At 32.1% G+C, this 24,125-nt stretch overlaps 3 protein-coding genes across 13 annotated transcripts in view; 2 read left to right on the forward strand and 1 right to left on the reverse strand.

The window, feature by feature from the left end:
- Positions 1–1,797, forward strand: part of LOC144972884 (paladin-like) — a 265,377-nt gene extending 263,580 nt beyond the window's left edge. For all 5 annotated transcript variants that reach the window (XM_078914657.1, XM_078914661.1, XM_078914659.1 and 2 more), the window contains one exon: positions 493–1,797. In XM_078914657.1, coding sequence (XP_078770783.1) covers positions 493–636 — 144 coding nt within the window. In that variant the 3' untranslated portion in view covers positions 637–1,797. The remainder of the gene's footprint in view (positions 1–492) is intronic.
- On the reverse strand, positions 1,111–15,655 carry LOC144972886 (methyltransferase-like 26). 7 transcript variants are annotated; one of them, XM_078914664.1, is made up of 10 exons: positions 15,482–15,655; positions 14,460–14,607; positions 13,778–13,896; positions 11,962–12,019; positions 9,315–9,459; positions 8,512–8,683; positions 7,544–7,603; positions 4,324–4,391; positions 3,572–3,650; positions 1,111–1,350 (listed from the first exon to the last, which is right to left on the reverse strand). In XM_078914664.1, exons 4-10 carry the CDS (start codon positions 12,005–12,007, stop codon positions 1,300–1,302), a joined length of 621 nt encoding a protein of 206 aa, XP_078770790.1. In that variant the 5' UTR covers positions 12,008–12,019; positions 13,778–13,896; positions 14,460–14,607; positions 15,482–15,655; the 3' UTR covers positions 1,111–1,299. The 7 variants fall into 7 exon arrangements, with proteins under 7 accessions (XP_078770790.1, XP_078770795.1, XP_078770791.1 ...); XM_078914669.1 differs by lacking the exon at positions 14,460–14,607 and having other exon boundaries at positions 13,802–13,896; positions 15,482–15,620; XM_078914665.1 differs by lacking the exon at positions 14,460–14,607 and having other exon boundaries at positions 15,482–15,620.
- A 1,596-nt stretch (positions 15,656–17,251) lies between these two features.
- The window catches only part of LOC144973937 (meiosis regulator and mRNA stability factor 1-like), a 34,192-nt gene continuing 27,318 nt past the window's right edge, over positions 17,252–24,125 (forward strand). The window contains exons 1-4 of the mRNA XM_078916825.1: positions 17,252–17,429; positions 19,616–19,812; positions 22,216–22,333; positions 23,904–24,070. Of these exons, the coding sequence (XP_078772951.1) occupies positions 19,618–19,812; positions 22,216–22,333; positions 23,904–24,070 (480 nt within the window). The 5' untranslated portion in view covers positions 17,252–17,429; positions 19,616–19,617. The remainder of the gene's footprint in view (positions 17,430–19,615; positions 19,813–22,215; positions 22,334–23,903; positions 24,071–24,125) is intronic.

Consider the following 24,125-nt stretch of genomic DNA (forward strand, 5'->3'; position numbering starts at 1 on the left):
TAGTAGTAGCAGTAGCAGTAACAGCACCAGCAGTAGTATGTGATTGTTTCTTCTTAAAGAGTTCTTGGTCTTGAGAGTTGTAAATTGTATCAAATCTATTGGCTGAGGAATGTCTTCATTTTAATAAAAAGATAAAGCAATGCAACAATGACCAAATGGAATACAATGATCCCCAAGTCTTATTTTTATGGCCTCGGCAAGGCAGTCTTCTCAACTCTAAAATTAGAATGTGAATGAAAAATGGCGACAATGTATGACTACATGGTCCGACAATCGCCTTTGAGCCTGTAGGTACATGGTTTGAGTCCCACTTTGGGCAGCACTGACCTTGGAAAAGGCTTTTTACTCATATTAAGGGTCATGTCTCCAACATGAAGTGTTGCTGTTGACTTTGGACCCCCTGTAAAGCTCTTTGAGTATAATTAATGGATATTGTTCAATGACACAGTAAAATATGAATTGGATGTAATTAGAATGTAATGCCTTTTGCAGGTGGCTGCCCCAACAGGAGTATATGATATATTGGACAACCTTGGCTTTTTCACCCTGGAAACTGAACAGTCCATATACAGCAGACGCAAGAACAGAATTCGGGACCGGCTTGAACACTTTGATTTCTCTGGACGATTTGAATAATTATGGAAAAAAAGCATATCTCCTGTTGTCTCATCAAACTCTGATGATTTACAGTAATTAATGTGTTAAAGAAATACTGAAAATGGGGTAAGGTTTGCTTTTTGAACACCGACGTGTTCAAGCGAAGTCGTAGAGTGGAAGTCAAGGCCATCTTGATTAATTTGTAACAAGAGTTACGAAGTAATAAGATCCCTGTTTTGCGATAATAGACATGTATAATGGCAAAAGGTGTTTATTTTACTATTTGCCTGACGCACCATTATGTTGATAAGGCTGTGGAGTTTGAGCCTATTTCTCTAAGTTAAATTTCATGAGGATCGTTTGGTTAAAGCATGATATCGCATTCCCAAACTTCTTTGCTTGTTTTCCCCCTTTTTTTTAATTGTTGAATTAAAATCTCTTTTTTAAAAACATTTTTCCTGTTCAAGCTTTTATGTTTATATTCAACAAGAAACAAAAATGATTACAAAATCATTAATTTTTTAATTTTAATCATCACAATGTTGTGTATAAAATTAAACAATGAAATGTAATAAATGTACATAAATGATTAAAGAATGGTGTACAAAATAACTAAGATATAATCCTCCGAGTCAGAGAAAGAAATGGACAACAAAAATAAATAAATATATAACAATAAGAATGATATTATCAATTTGTAAGTTACTCATTCTTCCGAAATATTAGACACTTGTTATTTGCTGGCATATCCACCTGAAATAGATATAAAAGCAGATAAAACAATGAATTTCGGCCATTCACATATTTTATGACCTCATTAAATTTGAAACTCGGAAAAGTAAAATAAAAAAAATTAAAAAACAAACAAAAAAAACAAGACAAAAACGATATATATATTATATTAACATACAATACATATATTGTACTCTTGTATATGATAGGAAACAATAATATAAATTATGGTGCCTAAAATATCAATTTCTCGATACATACTTCAACATAATCTCAAATAATGTACTAAAATTTTGTTAACAAAATTTACTATATATGTAAGTTTACTCTTGATAGATTTTGATTTATTGTCAACACTACTTAACTGTGCTTTATATTTTCTTTCTAAGATTTATATGAATATCCTTCAATGCATTGTATAGTATGACCATTTACCTTTTTTCATAATTAAAACTTTTCGAATTCTCACAATTTGTTAGTTTCTTTATTTCATGAGTACCAATATAACAATTTCTTAGTTGTTATGTTCAATAAATTAAAGTTGAAAATATTTTCTAAATTTGTATACAGAGTTATGGCCAAAGTCAACAGTCAGCAATTAGCTTGTCTAGTGAAGGCCCATTAATCATGACATTAAGTATAGTAATTATCATTTCAACTTTTGGCTTTGTCATATTTGATCTTTTTAAAGCTGTTTTTTAGGCACTTTGAGAGGCAGTCTCTATGGGGGCACTTGTGTAAAGGTGTCATCCTCTCCTATCTCTAGGTTCCTTCCCATTCAGGGCTCAAATAGAGCATTAATTCCATTTTCATTTTTTAGCTAGGTCTGTTAGATCTGGAGGAAAGTACTTGTGATGACCAACATCCTATCCAAAGGGAAGCCAGATTTTGCTTTTATCAGTTACATGTTATAGAAACCGGAATATACTCCAGCTCCATGGGCCTAAAGGACCACCTTTTTTATTTCAGCAACCAAGAGATTATTTTCTGAAATGGAACAGATACCAAAACAGATAATTTAACCAAATAGAATAACAGCATTTTCTCGTGACTCAGTGACACTCAGAATATAGAAAGATTCAATTTTTGTATTTATGCTTCAATTGCATTTTCTATCAAAGAAGTCAGTCAGTTTACAAATTTGATGCACTTTATTGAAAAGGCGAACAAACATAAAAAAAATCATGTTGCCACTTAAATAGTATCTCAAAATTTTAATGTTTGACGTAAACTGGCATCGTATGCACTATTGAAAAAAAAATTTTAAATCAGTATCGGCAATGGGTATCGCCATTTTGTCACAGCCCTTTTCATATAATGCTCAGGCACCACCACTGGCAAAGTACTTTGCACCACATAGATTTTAAGCCAGCTACCCAATCATTACTGAGTGGACAGAGTGATCATGAAGGTGATCAATGAGCTGAGTGCTCTATCAACAGAGCCGTTGAGACCTCTTTGTTTAAGTTACGCTTGCAAACGCATCAAACATATAGATCTGACAAGGTTTTTATTCATATTTATATCACCAAGCCTTTCTATTTCATATATGAAAGCGAAGAATTGGCATTTGTTTACTTTTTTAAAGTGTAATTTTTCTCAATTTAATCAATCTATTTGTGATTATTTCATTTACTTATTTCACGAACATAAATTCAACTGAGTTTTGTCAACAATGGCTTCTGCGAAGCAAAATTACAATCTTATTGAAGCATCGTCATGGAGGATGGTCTAAACATTGAAGACCTTATAGTCCATTGGTTTTTTTTCTGCTGAATAAGCAGGTCATGAAGAGGAAGACGGAGGTACTGTCCATTTAATGGATGGATTGAAGACGACAGTGATGACATTAAAAAGTGCGACCCAAGCAATAACATCTTTAAAGTCAAGTACATGATTTACAAAAAGATTGATTATTCTAAAGCAAAGCCGAGATCTGCAAATTAAAAAAATGCCAAAACCGCTTTATGAAAAGAAATTTTATAAAAACAACTTTGGAAAAAGGCCCAAAATCTTGCGTCACTGGGGTTTCACACTTTTGTATATATATATATCTCTTTTTTCTTTTTTCATTCCTTATCTGAGAAACCCATGGGAATTATGTTGGATCTTTGTTTTTAGACGTCTTCACTTAATCCCAGATATCTATCCAAAGAACTTGCTCTGTTATATGCTAAACCTATACATAAAAAGGAAGTTTGATCATATGCAATGATAAAAATAAAATAAAAATAAACCTTACCATATTTTCATACACAAGTCCATTTTCCATTCCTAGTTTTTTTAGATCTTCTGTATCTCTTACACCCCAACTAGGATCTCTGTTGATAAAGTCAATAATAAGATGTGGACCCAAAGTTTCAAAGAGACAAAAGACAAGAAGTAAAACCAAATTCAAAAAATATTTCATTATGGCCTGGAGTGTTATAATGCTTAAAATATAATTTTAGCACCATTAAAAGGGAAGATGTTGGGAGACTCAAAAGCCTACAGATTTATAATACGAGACGAAATGAATTGGTTCAATCAGGGAAAAGAAATATGCTGAGGTTTGTTTTGATTTTTTTTTTTGGGGGGGGGGGGAGGGGGGCAGGTTGTTTTTAAAGGTCTTATAGTGTTTGTGACAAAGGATTCAGATCAAGCCAACAACAAGAACGTAATAAATAATCATGACAATGGAACAACAGAGATAGTAAGTTGATACAAGAGCAATATATCCTTATGTCTGATCTAAAATCACGAGACCACCAGAAAGTCCTAAACTGACAATGTTACAGGATCTCTGCCAAAATGCGATGAGAAATTTGGAATGTTGAACAGACTTTTTCAATGCCAGGAACTAAAAAGTCGGGTTGACGAAAATGGCGAAATGGCAAGGAATATTCTGATTGGTTAATGCTGGAATCATCAATTACCCAGAGGTCTTAATTTCTTATTCCAATTGGTTTGCATCAAAATAAATGATAACAATAGAAATTATGATTGTGAACTTACTGATTCCTCAATCCAGCATCAAAACGCACATTAGATTCTGGCGTTAATTTCCCATTTATCTTGTAAGGCTGCAATTGATCAAATCAAACAAGAATTTTGATGATAAAATATGACAATTAAAACTATGAATTTCAGGATCATTTGTCAATACACAATTTACGCACCATTGTAAAATTTGACTCAGTTTGTGAGATCTTCACTGTATTTCAAATAGCATCAGCTAACTCTTCAAAATTTTCAGATCTAGATTTGCAAGCTAGAAAAAGCAGATAAGACAAAAATATGTTTGAAGAATAAACTAAAGAGTACAGATTATCAGCAATCTGAAAGACAGTCAGCCTGACATTATTGACCTATTTATCAGAAAATAATCTGTTACAAATCAGTGCCATTCTAGGCCAGTGAAGGCCCATTTCCAAAATCAACAAATATGAATCCCATTTCACCATTATAGGAATCATGAAAAACTCGTCATATTATGATCTTAAAAAATTATTTGATTTTTTCATAACTTCTTAATTTTTTTTGCGGCCAAATGCAACATGCTTCTAATATATAGAAATGTCATCATATCTGAATTTGAAGCTCGTCCAATAATCAAGATTCTGTGAATTAAAAGAATAAATTTTTAAAAATTGTGATGCTTTGATTGAAAGAGTTACCTCCCAGCCTTTAGCTATTGAGAAGAAATGTATCATGATTTTGCTTAGAAACAATGGGTAATAATATAGACATTGCATCTCCTTTTTTCCCCGTTTAATCTTATTCTAATACTTTGCAGAAATGAAAAAAAATGCAACATTCAAAGTTTCATAAAAAATTTAAAAGGTGAATGTGATTAATTACAGCTTCTTTCCCTAAAAAAAAAAAAGAAAGAAAAAAAAATGACTGTGGCTGTTGCCTGGGGAATTGTTATGTGACAAGAGTTACTATAATGTGAAGAGAGCCATCTATCCCCCAGACATCCAACAAGAATATTAAATAGATTCCTTCATCCATACAGAAGATAAATATCATAATGCAACAAAGAACGGTCAATTACAATTTGAATACTAAACTGCATAGTTATCAAGTTATAAATGAAAATAAAGCTTCCTTCACATAGGAACATTAAATGGTTAGGCCTGTCAATTTTCAGCCAAATTCCACATTCTTCAAAACCAAGTATACATAAGCCATTTAATCTTATGTTTATGGCTCATAGAAGACATAATCTAACCCATGAATAAGAAAAAAAAACTCATTTAAGTGCACCCTGTCTACAAGAAAAATTGGCACATTTTCCAATGTTTTGGACCCTATAAACCGTATTTTTCATTCTATAAAGAGTAGCTTTTACATATAGCAATACCTTCTAAATGTACTCAAAGTGCTTTACAAAGGGTCCCTGGCCAACAGCAACAAGTAACATATAGAACGAGACATGACGCCTTTGACAATGGTTAGAGAACTTTAAATGACCTTTTCTCGAAAGTTGCATATTACGCAATTTTGTATTTTTTAGTTCTAAAATCTCAGCAATTAGAATAGGTACATAATTCATTTTTTGCACAGATGCTCTGTATAGGTTGTTCTAAATAGCTGACCATTTCGATTTTATAAAAATGTTTCCATTTTTGAAAAATTACGTTTTTTGTGTAAAAAGTGGACAATTTTAATACAAATATGTTGACATATTTTTGAAAACATCATAGCTTTTTAAATTTGCATAAATTGCTAAATTTAAGTTGTCAGCTATTTGGAGGAAGGATGTACTTTTGTATTAAAAAAGAAATGAATGTTGTAAAGTTATTAATAACCGAGTATTTAGAACTGAAGAATATGCTAATTTGTAAGCAAAAATCCAAGCTGGCGACAGTCACCATGGCAGCCATATTGTAAACAATGTTCAAAATGTGTTTTCCTTCGTTTCTGGCCATGGGCTTTCCATTGGGCATGTTTATATTGTTTATTTTCCATTTTTTCAAAAACAATTGGTCTCTCCACAGATAGAACCCCTAAAGCTACATTTAATGGAGTCAGAGACCAGATAACTCTGATCCTAACACTATGTCCATGGGTAAGACACATTACATGCATTGCCTTACTCTGTTTGTTTTGTTTTTAAGGGTTTTATGGCGCTTACGACACATTTAGGTCATATCAGCGCCAATATAGAGGAAGAAAATTAGTTAATTTTTAAAATCTAGAATTACAAGAAAAAGTAAAAGTTCAAATATGGAACAGAAGCAGAGGCTCCTACCCCAATAGCCCCAAAGAGGAATCATAGTACATAAAAAGCGGAATTTGAGACCAAAAAGCGGAATCAACTTATTAATATTACCTACGACATGATTTGCTGCAGAAAATGTCATAGATAATCCAAAGTCCTCAAATGATACAATATAAAATGTCTACAAAACTGCAGATTGTTTAAAGACTAAAAAGGGGGTCAAATAATAATAGAGGACACAGGCCCTGGCAGTCTCAGAGCAAATAATTGAATGGTTGGATTTAATCTTGTCATTTTAAAAATTATTTTTCTTGATTGAAAAGCGGAATTTTTGCCTTGAATGCGGAATCGCGGAATGTAGACCAATTAAGCGGAATGATTCCGCTAAAAGCGGAAGGGTAGGAGCCTCTGCAGAAGTATATTCCAAGAGCAAACCATCAATATACTTAGTTTGATATCATCTAAAAGTCTCATCCAGACACCAGCACAAATACACTCAAATGTTTACAAGATTTGTTCAAATCAAAACAAAAAACATAACTATCATTGTATAACAGAGATATGATTTACAAGGACAAAAATATCATCTCCCAAAACTAAAACCATACATTTGACTGTTTCCCTCTTAGCCAAGGACTCCTGCAATTGCCAGGACGAAATCAAGTAATCAGATTCTACAACTAAGACAGATAGCAACTCCAAAAACAGATATAGAGAAAAGACACAGCAAGTGACCTACTGCCCAACATGGGAGGTCATAAGGTCCCACCCAGTTGCCTTACTCTATTCAGTTGTGAATGAGTTACTAGCTATGGACTATTTCGATATTGTGAGAGAATTTGTGTCCTCCTAAGTAAACAAATTGTAAGGGCAATGAGAATGATGAAAATTTGGAGATTTGTTATGTATGCTATACAAATATGTGCAAATCTTATGTCTTATCACAGTTTAATTTTTTAATTGCATTAATCAAGGTGAAACCATTTCAAACAAGACAAATGTACTTACTCCATACATAAATAGGAAGCCATTTGTTTTCAGAAGTTTACCTGCAGTGTGGAATAAACCCTGAGAAAACAAAGAATGAGTAGTATTCCTTTCCGTTCAGTTTGAAAATTATATCATTATCTATATTATTATGATCATTATATTAAAACTTGCTCACAACTTTAGTTACATTTTCAAGGCAAGGTAAAGTACAAATATTCACTTCCCCTACAGTGACAACAATAAGTAGGCTTAGCAAATCTTTGAAACAGGCCGAAGGCCAGGGAATCAGGCACATCAATGTAATATGTCGAGTTGGAACTAGATGTTATGCGCTGTCACTGAGGCAGAGTAAAAAAGTTTAGAGCTTGTGTAACAAAACACAAGGACAGTCACTATTTCAAATCGACCATGCTTGTTCTGATCTCTATTTATTTAAATCTAAAACAACAGCAACAATAATAACGATGATGATGTCGACGATGACAACAACAGTAGTAAATAATAATAATAATATAATAATAATAATAATAATAATAATAATAATAATAATAATAATAATAAATAATAATAATAATAATAATAATAATAATAATAATAATAATTGACCTAATAATTTTTACACAAATGGTACACAAGTTTAACAAAAACCATCATGCAAAGCCATTTTTGTAGTTTACATTTGCATATCATGTCTAGCTGATCGAAGCACATGGGATGGGGGAAGGAGAGGGCACTAGATCTCAAGGCTGTCATGCAGTCCCACAATGCACAGATTACAAGTGGGCAGTAGTGTACCTGTGTCATTAATTGTCAAACTGTTAAAGAAAAAAAAGATGTTCAACAAAAGGATATTATTAGCTAGTTTGTTTTTAAAAAATACAACACCTCAAATTAACAGAATAAATGATAACAATGATAACAATTTAACTTTCACAAGAGATATCTATCTGATTGATTTACTTCTGTAACCCGTTACAATAACTTACCACTGCAGTGCCCCAATGAGTTATGTGGATCATATTGGCATTATAGATCAAATCAAAAGACTTTGGCTCCAAATTTGGATGGTCAGATATTGGGGATGGTGTAGTCATCATGTCTAAATGTATTGGATCACTGACATTTGTTAAATGTCTGGCATTCTTATGAGCTGAAATACTGAAGAAAGAAAAAAGGAAATAAAAATGAATAAATAAATAAACTAATTAATAATAATAATAATAATAATAATAATAATAAAAATAAAAATAAAAATAATAATAATAATAATAATAATAATAATAATAATAATAATAATAATAATAATAATAATAAAGCAGTTCTTCCACAATATCTTGGTGCAAGAGTTCATCCTTATTTTTGTAGCATAATAAATTTCTTGCTAATCACTGGATAGGACGCTGGTCTACTTCAATGACAATCTAATTTCCAAGAGATAAATATTAGATCATGAAATACAGTCGTGACTTGTTAATAAGTTTAAATATTTTAAAATGATGAATAGAAATTTATTTTTGTAAAAAAAAAGAAAATATGAAAGCTGAAAATGTTGCAGAGACACTGATGCATGATGCAAAAAAAATATGACAATAAGTGAAATATAAGCATGCATTGCCAGATAAATAGGAAAGAAAAATACAATTCAAATATCTACATTCCCCATCAGCAAATATTTTGTCTTGTATTTAGTTGGCACCCAGGGGTCAAAGTTGGTGGGACCATTTATTTTTCTTCTTCTCACGTTGATGACTCAGACTTGGATATGACTATTTAAAAGATCAACACCCACCTTTTCAGAAGAGATTGGTCAATATCAGAAGGATGCCATATCACATGGGGTAGCAGCTGTGCAAAATAGGTCACATGCTGACCTGTCCCTGATGCCACTTCTAAAACTTTACTTTTTCTTTCCGGCAAATATCCTCTCAGAACATCTGTTAAAACAGTCAACAAATTCATTTCAAAGTAAAGAGTGTGAATTATGGATGTTGGTTACTTTTCACGCAAGAATCCTGTAAGAACAAAAGACTGATAATTTAAACTTTTAGTTGTTAGATGGCAAATGAGGTTTTAAGGAATTTTAAAAAATTAATCTTAAAAAACTATTTGAGTGTTATTTTAAAAAGTTAATTTAACCCCTTATATTATATTCTAGAAGTTTAATTTTTATCTTAAATTCAATTAACAAACTACTTTCAGCAAAAGAATTTGAGTTTTGACTTGGGCACAACTGAGTAAATTACTGAGGGTGTAGAGAGAATATAAAGTATCACTTAGTCATTGAGAAGAAAAGAAAAATGAATTAGATGGATGAGACAACAGATGGAGTCAAAAGTTAATTGACTGCAACAAGACAGTATGCAAGGCAGAAAAAATCCCATATCAGGCATAGTAAGAATAAATAAATAGAAGAAAAACAAATAAATAATATCCGAAAACTAGTAATACAGCGATGAATAAAAAATACAGTAGAATTACTTTAAACAGAAATTTTGGGGACCTTCTAAACTATTTCGGTTTAAAGACATTTTGGTTTAAAGCAAGTTCCCGTTTTGCGATGTTTTTCAAGGGTAGTAACTAGTTAAGGAATTTGCTCATTTCATCGTATCATGGGTTTCCTCTTAAATGGAGTTGTTGAATAAATGCCATCTTCGTAACCATTTTTAAAATAAATTTTTTTTAATTGTTTTTTTTTTTAAATATTTTTGGGAGTTTTCGTTTTTCATTCAAAATTGTTGAAAAAGTTGAGTTCGGGATGCCGTGTTTATTACATATCTCCGTCTTGATCAACTTTTTTTTCATTGACTTCACATAGTATTTTGATTTTAAACTCAAACGTGTAAGCACAGTGCTTTCTTTTAGACATCTTTTAGTAAAATGTAAAGCTAAAATAAGATCGAAAGTTCTTGTGCGATAATTGATAATGAATGATGCGCAGCTACTCAGAGGTGAAGTGAAATGGAAATGAAAAGGAGTGTCAATGCTAAGCTGTCTACTACACACCCCTCTTTTGTTGAAAAGCCATTCATTAGGTTCAAAGGCCCAATTACATAGAACCTCCCCCTCCCCTTTAGCCCATCACTCACACACACGCACACACACACACACATTTAAACTAAGTGGAAATGAAATGGCATGTCAATGGTAAGTTAGCTAACAACCCCCCCCCCCCCCCCCCCCCCCATATTGTCATGTTGAAAATTTGTCAGTTCCAAAGCATCAACACATGAGCGAGAACATCTCGTTTACGTGATTCTACACTCTCTCTCTTTCCTAATTTTTCGCCTGCCAGGCACCTGTTGTCTTCCTTTTCCAGTCTGCGCAATTGTGGTGTTGGCCAAGCCCAAGTGCAGCGATTGAAGTGTTTGCCAACCCCCCCCCCCCCCCCATTCCACCCCTCACCCTCATCTTATACTTACGCTCTTTGTTTAATATCGCCGGGCATTATTACATGTGGCCACCTTCCCGAATTTTTGAAGAAAAATAGAGAAAGAGAAAAAGGGAAGGTGCTCTCAAGTTGTTTCGGTTTAAAGAAAGTCCTGCTTAGAAGTATTTCGGTTCATCGTAAGAATTAATACAATGATAATGAAGAAACTAGAACAATTTATTAAATTCTTTGCGGTTTAAGGTATTTTCCGGTTTAGCTTCTTTCGGTTTAAAGTAATTTTACTGTATTTATACAAATTAAAAAGTCCACAGACTTGTCACATTCTTGCTTAGACACAACATACTCAGAAGTGATATGAGACAAAATGCAAATCTAAAGAGTATCATACACCAACTCAAAACTAAGACTAAAGACTAAGAAATCTATGATTAAAACTAAAATATTATAGCTGGCAGACAAGAGAAGTAACTCAAACGTCTCTCTGCAACTCCCTAAACAGAATGACCAAAACCAACACAGTCATTCTAGCACTAGGCAAAAGCCTGTGAAAAGTTCTATGATATTCACAGCACGACCAACATGATAAACTGATATAACAAGCTCATCACATTCCATAAATCATGAAACTTATGTATAGCAGTGAGAATGATCGTCTCAACAAATATCTTTTAACTAGTTCATCACATCATCATTCATCTCTGAAATAAAATTGCACTTACATTATTGAGAACTCTTGAGCAGTATATAGTAAACATATCCTTTAGTAAACATATCCTTATAAAATATCATACTGACAGCTCCCTCCCCCCCCCCCCCTCCCTTCCCCTATCATAAAAAATGCACAATAATAAACCAAACACCCCCCCCCCCCCCCCCCCCCCCCCAAAAAAAAAAAAGTGAATACAATCGAGATAGTCAAAACAACACAAAAATTGTAATAAAAACCTTTTTTGAAAAACACTATCAGAGACAAAAACAGACAATGGTAAAATGAATGGATTGATCTGCAATCGGTGAGTTAATTCCAAATATTGTATAATGCTCTTACTGAAGATTTGTTCTTTATTTCTCTCTGCAGCAGGTGCGTTCAACATTTTGCCTGTTAACTGAAATGTATAGAAATAGCATTGAATATAGAAGAAGTATTTCAAATAATTTCATAATTAACTATAGTTATTATTATTATTGTTGTTGACATTTTTATTATCACCATCTTCCTTATTATCATTATCATCATCATCATCATTATTTTTTTTATATATTATTATTATTATCATTATTACAATCACAATTATTGTTATTATAATTATTATGATGATTATTATTATTATGATTATTATTATTATTATTATTATTATATTATTATTATTATTATTATTATTATTATATTATTATGATTATTATTATTATGATTATGATTATTATGATTATGATTATGATTATTATTATTATTATTATTATTATCATCATCATCATTATTGTTATTATTATTATTATTATTATTATTATTATTATTATTATTATTATTATTATTATTATTATTATTATTATTATTATTATTATTATTACTATTATTATTATTTTCATAGTGGGACCTTGAACTCGGGAACCTTCGCAAATTGGGACAAAAATCCCAGGAACAGATTTTTAAAAATATAATTTGCCCCTGTAATTAGGAAAAAGTCAGCAGCTAATCGGAACAAATTTATCTTAGCCCATCATTAATGTTGACAGCTTTATTGGAACTTTTCCCAATTCTCTGCCTCACAATATCATATGAATGATAAAATGGAACAAGACCAACCAAATGAATGCTACCAGTACAAAGACAGACACACCAAAGAATAGTGCATAAAAACACTCAACAAGTGAACTAAGGGTAAACTAATTTGTTGTCCTTATCACGCCTTTCGTTTCCGGTGTTAAATGTGTCTATTACATTTATAGTCAAATTCAAAAGGGGTTGGGACAATGCATAAACCCAAGTCTGAGCTTGCATCACAGTCTGACACTGGACTTGCAAGTAAAGGGTTAGGGGTGGGGCTAATGTTTTTTTGTGCACAATCAATAATAATAATAATAATAATAATAATAATAATAATAATAATAATAATAATAATAATATATCTTTATTGTCCTCAAAATAGTGATGTATTGTTTTGTTAAAGCTGTTGACAACTACGTATGTATGTCCAGTTGACAAATTTTTGGATATCTCTATTTACTGCTTAAGGGATGGTTAGGGTCTTTTCTAAGAAAAAAAAAATAACTACCTATATTACGCAGTTTTAATCAATCTGTATTGTCATTATAGGATTTAAAAAAACAAGATTTTTAGTGAAAAAAATACATTGTCTGTGTTGATACCCATTTTGCGTACTAATTCGGGGGTCTGGCATCAAAGAGTATAGCAATCTTGTGGCAAATTTTCTACAAAAACGAATGAAGGAATAACTCTGTATTCTTACCTCTTATCAACATTGTAGCATTTTGGTGACCCATAGAGATTTTACAGCTTTAAATTATGGGATTTGTATTAGAACATTACGAATGTGCGTATCAAAATTTATGTTAAAAATGTATAATTTGGATTATAAGTTAAAATACACATACCCTATAAAAAAAAACTGCATATATTTGTGTCATACAACAAAATATATGATTCAATTAACAGCCCATTGACAGTGATGCATGATGTTGAAGAATTTGTTTACAAAGATATCCCACACAAGGGGAAAAAAAATGAAAAGAGGCGACTTCAATTAATGAAATAAATATTGAAAGAAATAAACCCTGACAAATAACTGTCGGAAATCCGACAATAGACGAAAGATTTACAGGCCTGTATTGTCTTTGCTTCGTACCCGAAAGGTACAAAGGTCAAATACCCGCTTTGCTGTGTGGCCTTGAGCAAGTCACTTTACCCTAGCTCTGTTTGCGGTGGTGTACTGCAGGTCATTCCATTCTTCCCTTGAAATAGACCCTAAAGACAAATTTCACACATGAGACGAATAAAGGGAATTTTTAAAAAATTGTTTTGTGCAAGAGAAGCAATGATGGAGTAGTGAGTTGTGAACGATACTTTACTCACAGATTATTTTGATGGTTTCAGTTAACGTGTTTGTCAAAACTATTATATTATGATTTTTAAAAAGTTTTTAGTTATATATTCATTTTTTAAAAAATGAAATATTCTTAAGTAAGCGTCATAAAATTGAACCTGCTTATAAGCAGAATCCTCTTCGGTGAACGTATAAAGGATAAATTTATATAGTGAAAATTCTGTTTTGCACCCCCCGACGTGCTTATAACTGGAGTGAGTGCTTATAAACGGAGACCACAGGATTATTTTTATCATCCTTATTTGCATTATTCATCATCATCCTCATCATTGACAAAAAGAATGCACTAGAATGTGTTGAATTAATGGAGGTTTTGTAGTTACAGAAGAAATGTAAAACAACTAAACTATACATATATATCACAAAGTCAAGGGGATGAGCAATCATGGTGAAAAAGAAAACGTGAAAAATGATTAATGCTCACTTTGTAAAATACTGTCCTCAAATATAATGATGCTTTATTATTCAATGAGAATTTCATTTTTTGTCAAGGACATCGCCATTCTTGTGACAAAAGTGAAGATTAAAGATTCAGATAAGATTGTCTCTAACTTTGACTTCGTATAATGCACCTTAAAAAAGGGAGAGTAAAAAAGGAAATAATATTAAAATCACATATAGCACACTCACCACTGGAGACTAAATTTTTAGTTTATTCTATTTCATATTATATTATCTTAATATGATCTAGTCTATTCCTTCATATTAAATTAAGTTTTGCTGTTGGAAAGGGACCCCTTGTAAGAAAGAATTACCTATAGAGGCACCACTCAGGGAAGACCCGATCATACAACAAATGTCATAGGTTATATATATAATACATACATATATATATATATATATATATATATATATATATATATATATATATATATATATATAAATATTAAACAATAATATACATTATAATATCAAATATACATAGATATATGATACAGATGTATCAATTACTTCATATTTGTTTTTAGATCTATACCTTATTCAACTCTTTCAAAATAATATTATAATACATTACTATACACTTCATGAGACACACGTCCTTACGCTAATTTATTATTTATGATCCGTTATAATATTTTGGCACGATTGAATCAAACAATCGGACAAGAAAGGATATCTACTTCTTGCATAAAAATGTACCAAAAAAAAAAAGAGTAAACATAACTTATACTCTATCTACTGCATTATTGTGATTAACGTATAGATTAGATCTAAAACAATAAAACAAATATTAATATGAATATGAAGTGAAGAAATGGAAGTTGTAATTAGTAATAGTAATAAAATAGTAATATCGCCTAACAGGCGTCATGTGTCGTTCTACATGTTACTGTTGGTCAGGGACTCTGTGTAAAGCGCCTTGAGTACGTTTAGAGGATATTGCTCTAAAAAGCTCAAGAGATATTTCTGTGGATTTTTCAACTCAACAACAACAAAAGATTTTACCTATGCCTATAGACTAGAAATATATCTAGAAGCTAATCGTCACTGTGCGATGAAAAAGAATTTCTTCAGAAGTGCCAGTTAATGTAAATTTTGTTGTGATAAATTCCAAAACAGGAATCTGGGGGTAATAGGATTGAAATGAGACGAATAGCCTCAACTAATTTTTTTGTCAAACAGAAAGTAGACAACAATCAAAGTGAAACCACAACAGGGTTGCCATATTATTTTTCAACAAAATGCCAGGGGAAGACTCAAAAAATGCCAAAACACTCAAAAAAAATGCCAAAGTCTGTTGACTCCCACCCCCACTAAGAAAACTACTCACTTTTGATAGACAATTTACTATCATATCCTGGTGGCTTGCGTGTTTTCTTTTCTTTTCTTTTTTTTCTTTTTTTTTAATTATACTAAATTTCCGGTAAAACCGGTACTTCTGTATAACTGCGGCACTTGGGCGTTGACAAAATCCGAAGAAGAACATCTGGATGCCTTCCATCGCACACAGCTAAGAAGGGTACTGGACATCAAATACCCCAAAAAGATCTCAAATGAATCACTCTATAAGATCACAAAAGAAAGACCAATCTCCCTTGACATTTTACAACAACGATGGCAACTTTTCGGTCACATACTACGCAGGGACAAAAACATACCAGCAAACCAAGCCATGTCGGGATACTTCCAAAAACACGGGAACCTTTTCAGAGGAAGACCGATCACAACACTCCCCGTGATCCTAAACAAAAACCTCACAACACTTGGACAAAGCATTAGTCTCATAACGGCAGGGGACCTTGAAAATCTGAGAACCCTAGCAGAGGACCGGCAATATTGGAGACACCTCACACAGGAAATACTGGAAACAGCCAAGGCGACCCGATCTTTCGGTCGAGACGCGAAAGGCATCTAAGTCAAGAAGTCTAAATTTCCTGTTGGGGTAATTTTTTACCTACTGACTACTAAGTGGAGTGCTAAACCACTACACCACGGTTGGACTTTAAGAATGAAAAAGAAATACATTAACATGAAAGGTAAATACGTAAACAGTTAAATAATCATTGACAATTAAGAAAACTTACTGTTTCGTGTTTCTTATGAAACTTAATTAAGAAAAGGTGTCATTTGAAGTATAATATACAAGAAAAGAAAATGCCAAATGCCAAATGATTTTTCTAATGCCAAACGGTTTTCAAAAATGCCAGATTTTTGGAATCTGGCATTTAAAATGCCAAACTGGCAACCCTGAACCACAAGAAAATCGAAATTCAAATGCTGTTCATAAAATATATTAATTTCTTCTCCGTGTTGGGCCGTATTGTACTTTTTTCTCTCTGCAGAATGACTACGTTGTTTGGTTTTGATTGTTCATCAAAGTTAATGTTCATCTATTTTTTTCTTCTTTCAACAGAAATTTATTTAAAAATTAAAAAGCGATAATCATTACGCAGAAGAAAAAAAATCTTAGTTATCCCATTCCTCTTTACTGTATAAGAGATCATTACAATTCTAATAGCCGGAACACTTCCGTTTCATTGTGAAACAGAGAAAAGACTATGGTATGTTGCCAAGTTGCATTTTTTTATTATTTGTTTTCAATTTAAATATATTGATTTAACATTTATATTATGTCATTTAAAGTTTTGACAGTTTTAATGCTTAAAGATTTGCGTCAATTTATTATATAGTAAATAAAAACTATTATAAGGAAATTATTATTTCATGACTTGTGCTTACATTATTAATAACTATTTTATTTTATAATTGCCGATTGATAATTAAACGACCTGGTAATGTAGCGAAATAAAAGGTTAGGGAAAGGAGTTTTTTAAACACATTTTTCTTAGATATTTCGGTGATTAGGTTAGATTTACAGTTATTTTATACTGAATGTTACCAATGGATTAGAATATCTTGGTGAATTCAATCATATCGTCATTTTTTGTTGCAGGTGAGCTTGTATTTTTATTTTTTTGGTGTGAATCTTAGTCTTACTGTCCACTCTTCATCTTCCACTTTCACTCGATTCACTCGCAGTCGTCTCAGTCTCAGGACTCATACTCATACGACTCAGGGCCAACACTTCTTTAGTTCTACTCTATAGATGACAATGACATAATAGCATATTTATGATGAATTTTTGCTATTACAGTCAACCTTATTTGGCATAACGATGGACGATTTTACACATCATGGCTGCCCGACGATATCGATATTCATATATTCATTATTATTATTATAAATATAGAGTTATAGACTTAGATTTTAGATATCTTTAAATTTAGTTGTGTATTGTTTTAAATTTTGTCCATAATCATAATGTTTTCACTATTTCTATTATTATTTACTATTTTTATATTTTTAGTTTTAGTACAAACTTTTCAATTTTTTTTATAATGGACATTTCATCTTCTTTATTTTAAAAAAGTTTTTATTGTTTTCTTATTGAATTGTTTATTTATTGTTTGTTGGATCCGAATTAACAATAAAGATATTTTTAAAATATTGCTTTCATTTTATAATTTGATTTCATTTTTCCACTAAGTCAGCAAGACTTTTTAGATACATTTGTTTTCAGTTGTATTCACAAAATCTAAAACTAAAGGTCTGTATAATTTCAATTTTTATGATAAGCATAAAGAAGTTATATATAAGTATAAGTTAACTTGACAACCCACACATTGAGAGAGAAAGGGAAGTGTGTGTGTGTGTGTGTGGGGGGGGGTATATATTATTCAGTCCAAATTATGTAACAGTAATAGTAATAGTACTAAGCCCAAAATGGTTTAAATGCCAGAATTCTCTTCCAATTAAAATACATACAAACTTGTGTGAATCCTTTTCAATTTATTTGAACTTCTTGGTTTTGCCAGTTTTTGAAATTAAATTGTTAGGGGTTAAAAAAAAAAAAAAACTCATTTTATGCAACATAATGATATATCTTGTCATGTAAATTTTGGCTCAAATCCTTCTTTACTCTATGTATTAATTCATAGAGGGGAATTATTTGAAATTGTTTCAGTGAGATATTAGGGATAAAAGATATATATATAAAGATATATTATGTCTAACCGATTTTAATTATGTAAACACATTGTCCTGGATTAGAGTAGGGGAACATTTTGGTATGCATTCTATTTATAACTCCATATTGACTGTTTCAGCCATTTGTTTTTAACACCACTCGATTTGGATCACAACTTTCTAACTGTAATTTTGAGGTAATCAACCTGAAGTTTCAGACTTTGTTGAACTGTCCTTTTATACTTTTACTTATAACTACATTTCTAACCAAGATGGAGAAAAAATTCAAACTGTTTTGTAATCATGTTGCTATAGCTCTTTAATATGGTTTCCAAGTGTAAGAATTACATTTTGAATTTTTGTTAAACTGCCTACTTAATTCTTGATTGTATTTCTCAGAAATCAAGCGAAATAAAGATTTATAATTTTTTTAAATTTTGAGAACTTTTAAAATCATGGTTGCATTTTTATAATTATAATTATACTTGTCACATCGGTAGACAAAATTATTTGAAGAATATCTTTGCCAAATTTCATTGCAATTGATTCACTCACACTCACACATTTATAATAGTAATAGTATTTTATTTTACTCGCCATCAGCCCTACTTTTCAGGACAGGAACCTCATATTTTTTATCAATTTTCAGTTTTACCTAATTCATAACATACTTACCATTATACTTGAAAATTATTTATAAATGAAATTAGAGCTAATTTTCAAACCTGGTGCTTTGGTAAAAGTCCGGTAGAGAGAAAAGAGAAGTCTCTGAAAATGCCACTCTCTCCCCTCATTTAGGCCACTTCGATTTGAACATGGATTTATATTTGGGAGGGGGGGGGGGGGGGTAGATGGTGATATTCAAACACAGTTAGTTCATTAGGAATTGAAAGTGAAGTTTTTTGTGTCTCATATTATTAGTTTCTATTGCCCATTTTAAATGTTCTCTAAAACACATGTAGTCATTCACAATCTCTTTTTAATTAGAGATAACAATCACAGAAGAAGTTAGTGATTATGTCTGAGTAATGTGGTAAAAATATTTTTAGACCTATATTTCCCAGCTTGATTTCAGTATATTTTTGAAGTTGAACTTTTTTTTTTTATTCACAGGAATGAATTCTTTGAGGCCAGTTGGTGTGTTTTGGGACATTGAAAACTGTTGTGTTCCAAAAGGAAAGTCAGCTCTCAAAATCATTGAAAGAATAAGGGAACGATTTTTTGGTGATTGTAGAGAAGCGGAATTTATTTGTGTTTGTGACATAAACAAAGAAGCTGAATGTACAATAAAGGATTTAAATGATGGCCAGGTATGCTTATGTTTAAGGTGAAAGAATGATAGCAGTGCTAATTAAAATTGTGTAGTTGAAAACAGAATTTTAATACAGTGCAAGCCGCTTAATTGGAACATGTATAGTAGAATAAAGGGGGTAAAGATGACTCTTATAAAAGATACAAAACAAAGTAAATGACGTTTCGGCCTTTAGCCTTTTTCAGGTAAATAAGAAAAGGAAATATGTTATATTACATTGGCATTATAGTTAAAACACTATAGCTAAAAATGTGTGTGTGTGTGTGTGTGTGTGTGTGTGTGTGTGTGTGTGTGTGTGTGTGTGCATGCATGGGAAGGAGAGAGAGAGAGAACGATAATGAAATGAGATGACATGTAAGCCAAGATCAAAGCTATATAAATCAATCATGAATCATAACCATGACGACTCTTTGCCTTTAATATCTTATTATTATCAGAGGAGAATCTGCAACGATTCAAAAGCTAAGTTTACGTTATTTTTATTATATTTTTTACCTATTTACATATCTCTTTTCCCCAGTTAGGTCAACCTACTTTTGTTTTTTTAGTTTACCTTTTTCCTTTATTTTAAATATATCTTTGAAATGCACTCTTCCTCTCCCGTTCTCCCACTTTCTCTGTCTCTCTCACTCTCTCTTTTTCTCTCTCTCTCTCTCTCTCTCTCTCTCTCTCTCTCTCTCTTTCTCTCCCTCTCCCTCTCTCTCTCTCTCTCTCTCTCTCTCTCTCTCTCTCTCTCTCTCTCTCTCTCTCTCTCTCTCTCTCCTCTGTCCCCCCTCAATATTTATTTATTTATTATTATCTTTTAATATATCTCTTAACAGGGTAGGTAGGGGGTCAATAATAACACTATCGCCATCTAGTATTCTTTAACAACACCTCTCTTCCCAACCTCCCATCCCCCTATCTTATGATTGATTTATAATTATAATGTAAATAATAATATAATATGACCATGGCATGTTTGTGTAAAAGGCCATGGTCCTGAAAGTCTATGAGATTTTGATTGTAAAATGACCTTATTTGGTCAAATATGGCCCATTTATGTAGATGATAGATGGCAGGGGAGGAGGGACAAATTTTTATTAATTTGTGACAGAAAGTTGTTTTAATAGGCTCTTGAATGTCAGGTTGAATCTGTGTCACAGTTCTCCCATTCACTTGTGCGATCACTTATTATTGTTTGTAAGCTGCTGGCTAAAATCATAGCTTTATAGATTGAGATGGAAATATAGTTAAAAAGCAAGCCACATTTTTTAATTTTAAAAAACCCCATATAGTTGTAGAAAATCTAAAATTCAACCATTTTCTTTTCCAATGATACCATTTTAAACTCCCAGGATACTCTTCGAGCTTTCCATAAAATCACACTCATTTCAAAATCTGCCTCTAGTAATGCCATTTCAACTCACTGGCTCCCTTGCCTAGTGACATTATAGTTTTTTAAAGGGGAATTTCTTTTGTTACTTCTGTCAGCTGGAGCAAGGATTCCAGCTTAGTAAATATTTGTTGACTTGTAAAAAGAAAAATAACTTTGCATTTTGTTTACCATTGAGACTTTAAACTTGTGCTTTTATATAGCGCAATAAATGTGCTCAAACCCCTTTACAAGGGGTCCCTGAACTGACCAACAACAACACGTAACATGTAGAACGAGACATGACGCCCATTAGGCAATACAATTAGAGACAACACTGTTAACGACCAAGTACTCATTTTGCACCTGAGTGCAGTGAGAGAATGTGAGTAAAGAGCCTTTTCCAACTATGCGCCGAGCAAGGCTTGAACTCAGGACCTTCCAATCCAAAAGCGAGTGCCATACCACTAGACCACATAGTCGCATAGAAACCTGCACAGACAATATTCCAGTGGTTTTATCAATGGTTTAAAATACTGCATCTTGTAAACTGAATTTTATACTGTCATTTAAAACTGAATTTTCATTCAAGTGCCTAATTTTAATTTGAATCAAGCGATTATCTTTCATTTCTAAACATGTGAGCTTTTATATAATCCGTAATATTCACTAAGTTTGCTTTAATGATTTTCAAAAAGAGTCATTTTAAGACTAAACAGTCAACAGCAACACTGGTACCAGGGCGAGATGTAGTGCGTTTTAGACACTTTGATATATTTTTTTTAATAATAAAAACATTGTTGTTTCTGTACTTGTTTTATACCTGAATATTTTGATAATTGTAAGCATTGAGCCATGCAGAGCCCACACCCGCAACCCACAGGTCTCAATCCCAATGTCATACCACTGGACAACAAAGTCATACAAACGCAAAAGCTATTGATCAATTATTTTGAACCTGGAACCTATGGGTCTCAAGCTGAATATTGTAGCGCTGGACCAAAAAAGTCACACAAACACAATTCAGATATCAATTATTTTCATCAGATTAATGTTGTACATATCAATGCAACTGCCAAGAATGCTGCTGACGATAAAATTCGACAAAGCCTGCGGAGATTTTCGGATTCTCATCAATTAGGAACCAAAGTTGTTCTCATTTCAAGTAAGAGTAGTTTTTATTCATATGCACTCTTGCATGTCTCTGTTTCCATGTTTGCTATGATATTTTATGCATGCATGGAAGTTCGTTTAAAATAATGATTAATAATTCACTTGAGTACTGAGTTAAAATTTTGAGTGTATCAGAATGGAGACTTAAAATGACACAATGTCTGGGTAATACATACTATTTTTTTATTTCACTCTCTCTCAGAAACTGTCAATCCGAATGCATTAAAGCTATGCATATTTGGAAGGAAGGAAAGTTAGATTTCAAGAATGTTTGAATAGAATGGGTGAAATCATGAAATTATGGGATGTTTTGTGCATATGAAGTTTTGGCAAGCCCTAAAACTCACTTTATATTCATTATATAAAAAAAAAAAAAAAATTTTTACTTTAGAAAAGCCAAAGGGGCACACCTCATTCTTGGCTCTGAATGTGAAAACCACTAAATGAACATAAAAATCGAATCGATGAAAGGAAATTAGAACAGTTGATTCATTTAAATTAATCCCAAAGGCTGTGATTTTCAGTGGAATTCTCTCTTGACATGTAAAGCCTAATTTATTGTTCAAAACCAGCAATTTTGAGGTAAATTCGCTTCAAACGTAAATTTGAATGGTCAAGGCAACCATCTTGTAAATTAGAAACAGCTGCCAGTTTTTTAAAGTTGTAAACAGTACAGTGAAAATGACAAAAGACAATAGACAAATTCATTGGAATCACATTTAGCCTCCTGTGGACGATTTTGTCTGCATCATACTTAAGTGGTTGATTTGAATGCCTAAACCCCTCTGCCAAATATTTTGCTCCTTTTGAACATTTCTCTTTTGACATTTGTTATTTCTTAAGTTCTGATCTGAAGATTTTGTGATTCAGAGCTGTGAAAAAAGCATTGTCAAACATTTTTCCATGAGTACATCTTATTGTTTTTGAGTATTTGATATAACTTAAAAGTGCAACTGAAAGCATTATCATGCCTTACAACAATCTGACTTTGAAATCATCAATTGTCATGGTGTGCGTGATCTGTGTAACCAGAAATACAAAGTCATTGATAAAACGATCAGACCACTAAATTCAGCAAAATTCTAGCACCACAATGTTATGAACATTTTAGGATGAAATCGTTGAAATTAGTGGGATGAAGCTTCCAGTAAAGGCTCTTTTAATTAAATGACCACAAACTATCTTTAGACATAAGGTTTCAACACAATTGCAGGCAAAATGAGCATCTTTTGAAAGTGATTTTTTTTTTTTTTTTTATGATAGCAATTATAATTGGGGACAGATGAGTCCTCTCTTTATGATTAGCTGACAGAGAATTCCCTTTTGGTATTGATAATTACTTGCATACATGAGATTATTTCCATTATGTTGATTTTCAATATAATTATTTTTCTCACATTCCAAGTATAATTTTTATCTTTATTTTAACTCCTTTTCAACTGCTATTCCTTATGTTTTAATAGCCTGCCAAGATGCAGTGATCAAACTTGGAGGATATCTCATTTTGAAAATGACTTTTTGGGGTCTTATTATTTTTAATAATCATTTTAAATCTAACCTAGGTGATGTAAACTTTGCATCTGATTTGTCGGACCTCAGGCACAGAAAAAAGTTTCATGTTGTCCTAGTCCATAAATCTCAGGTCAGTGAGGCCTTGATATCATGTGCAAATGAAAGCTATCTCTACGAGGATCTGATCAGAGATCTGCCAGACAGGCCTGGAGTCAAGGTATATCTGTTGAAATACTTAATTATCCATCTAATTTTCAGAAACCATTATATGC

This window comes from Berghia stephanieae, chromosome 5 (assembly GCF_034508935.2).
Source record: "Berghia stephanieae isolate SIO BIC M18660-M18661 chromosome 5, UCSD_Bste_1.3, whole genome shotgun sequence".
Classification (NCBI taxonomy): Eukaryota; Metazoa; Mollusca; class Gastropoda; order Nudibranchia; family Aeolidiidae; genus Berghia; species Berghia stephanieae.

What these genes read in the sequence shown, in the direction of transcription:
- LOC144972886 (XM_078914663.1), bottom strand. Translation starts at nt 14,516, where the DNA reads ATGAAATTCTCATTGAATAATAAAGCATCATTATATTTGAGGACAGTA. An exon ending in GACCAATCTCTTCTGAAAAG is followed by an intron (nt 8,684 to 9,314) that starts GTGGGTGTTGAT and finishes TTCTTTCTTCAG; the next exon opens with TATTTCAGCTCATAAGAATG. An exon ending in GACTTGTGTATGAAAATATG is followed by an intron (nt 1,351 to 3,571) that starts GTAAGGTTTATT and finishes TATCTATTTCAG; the next exon opens with GTGGATATGCCAGCAAATAA.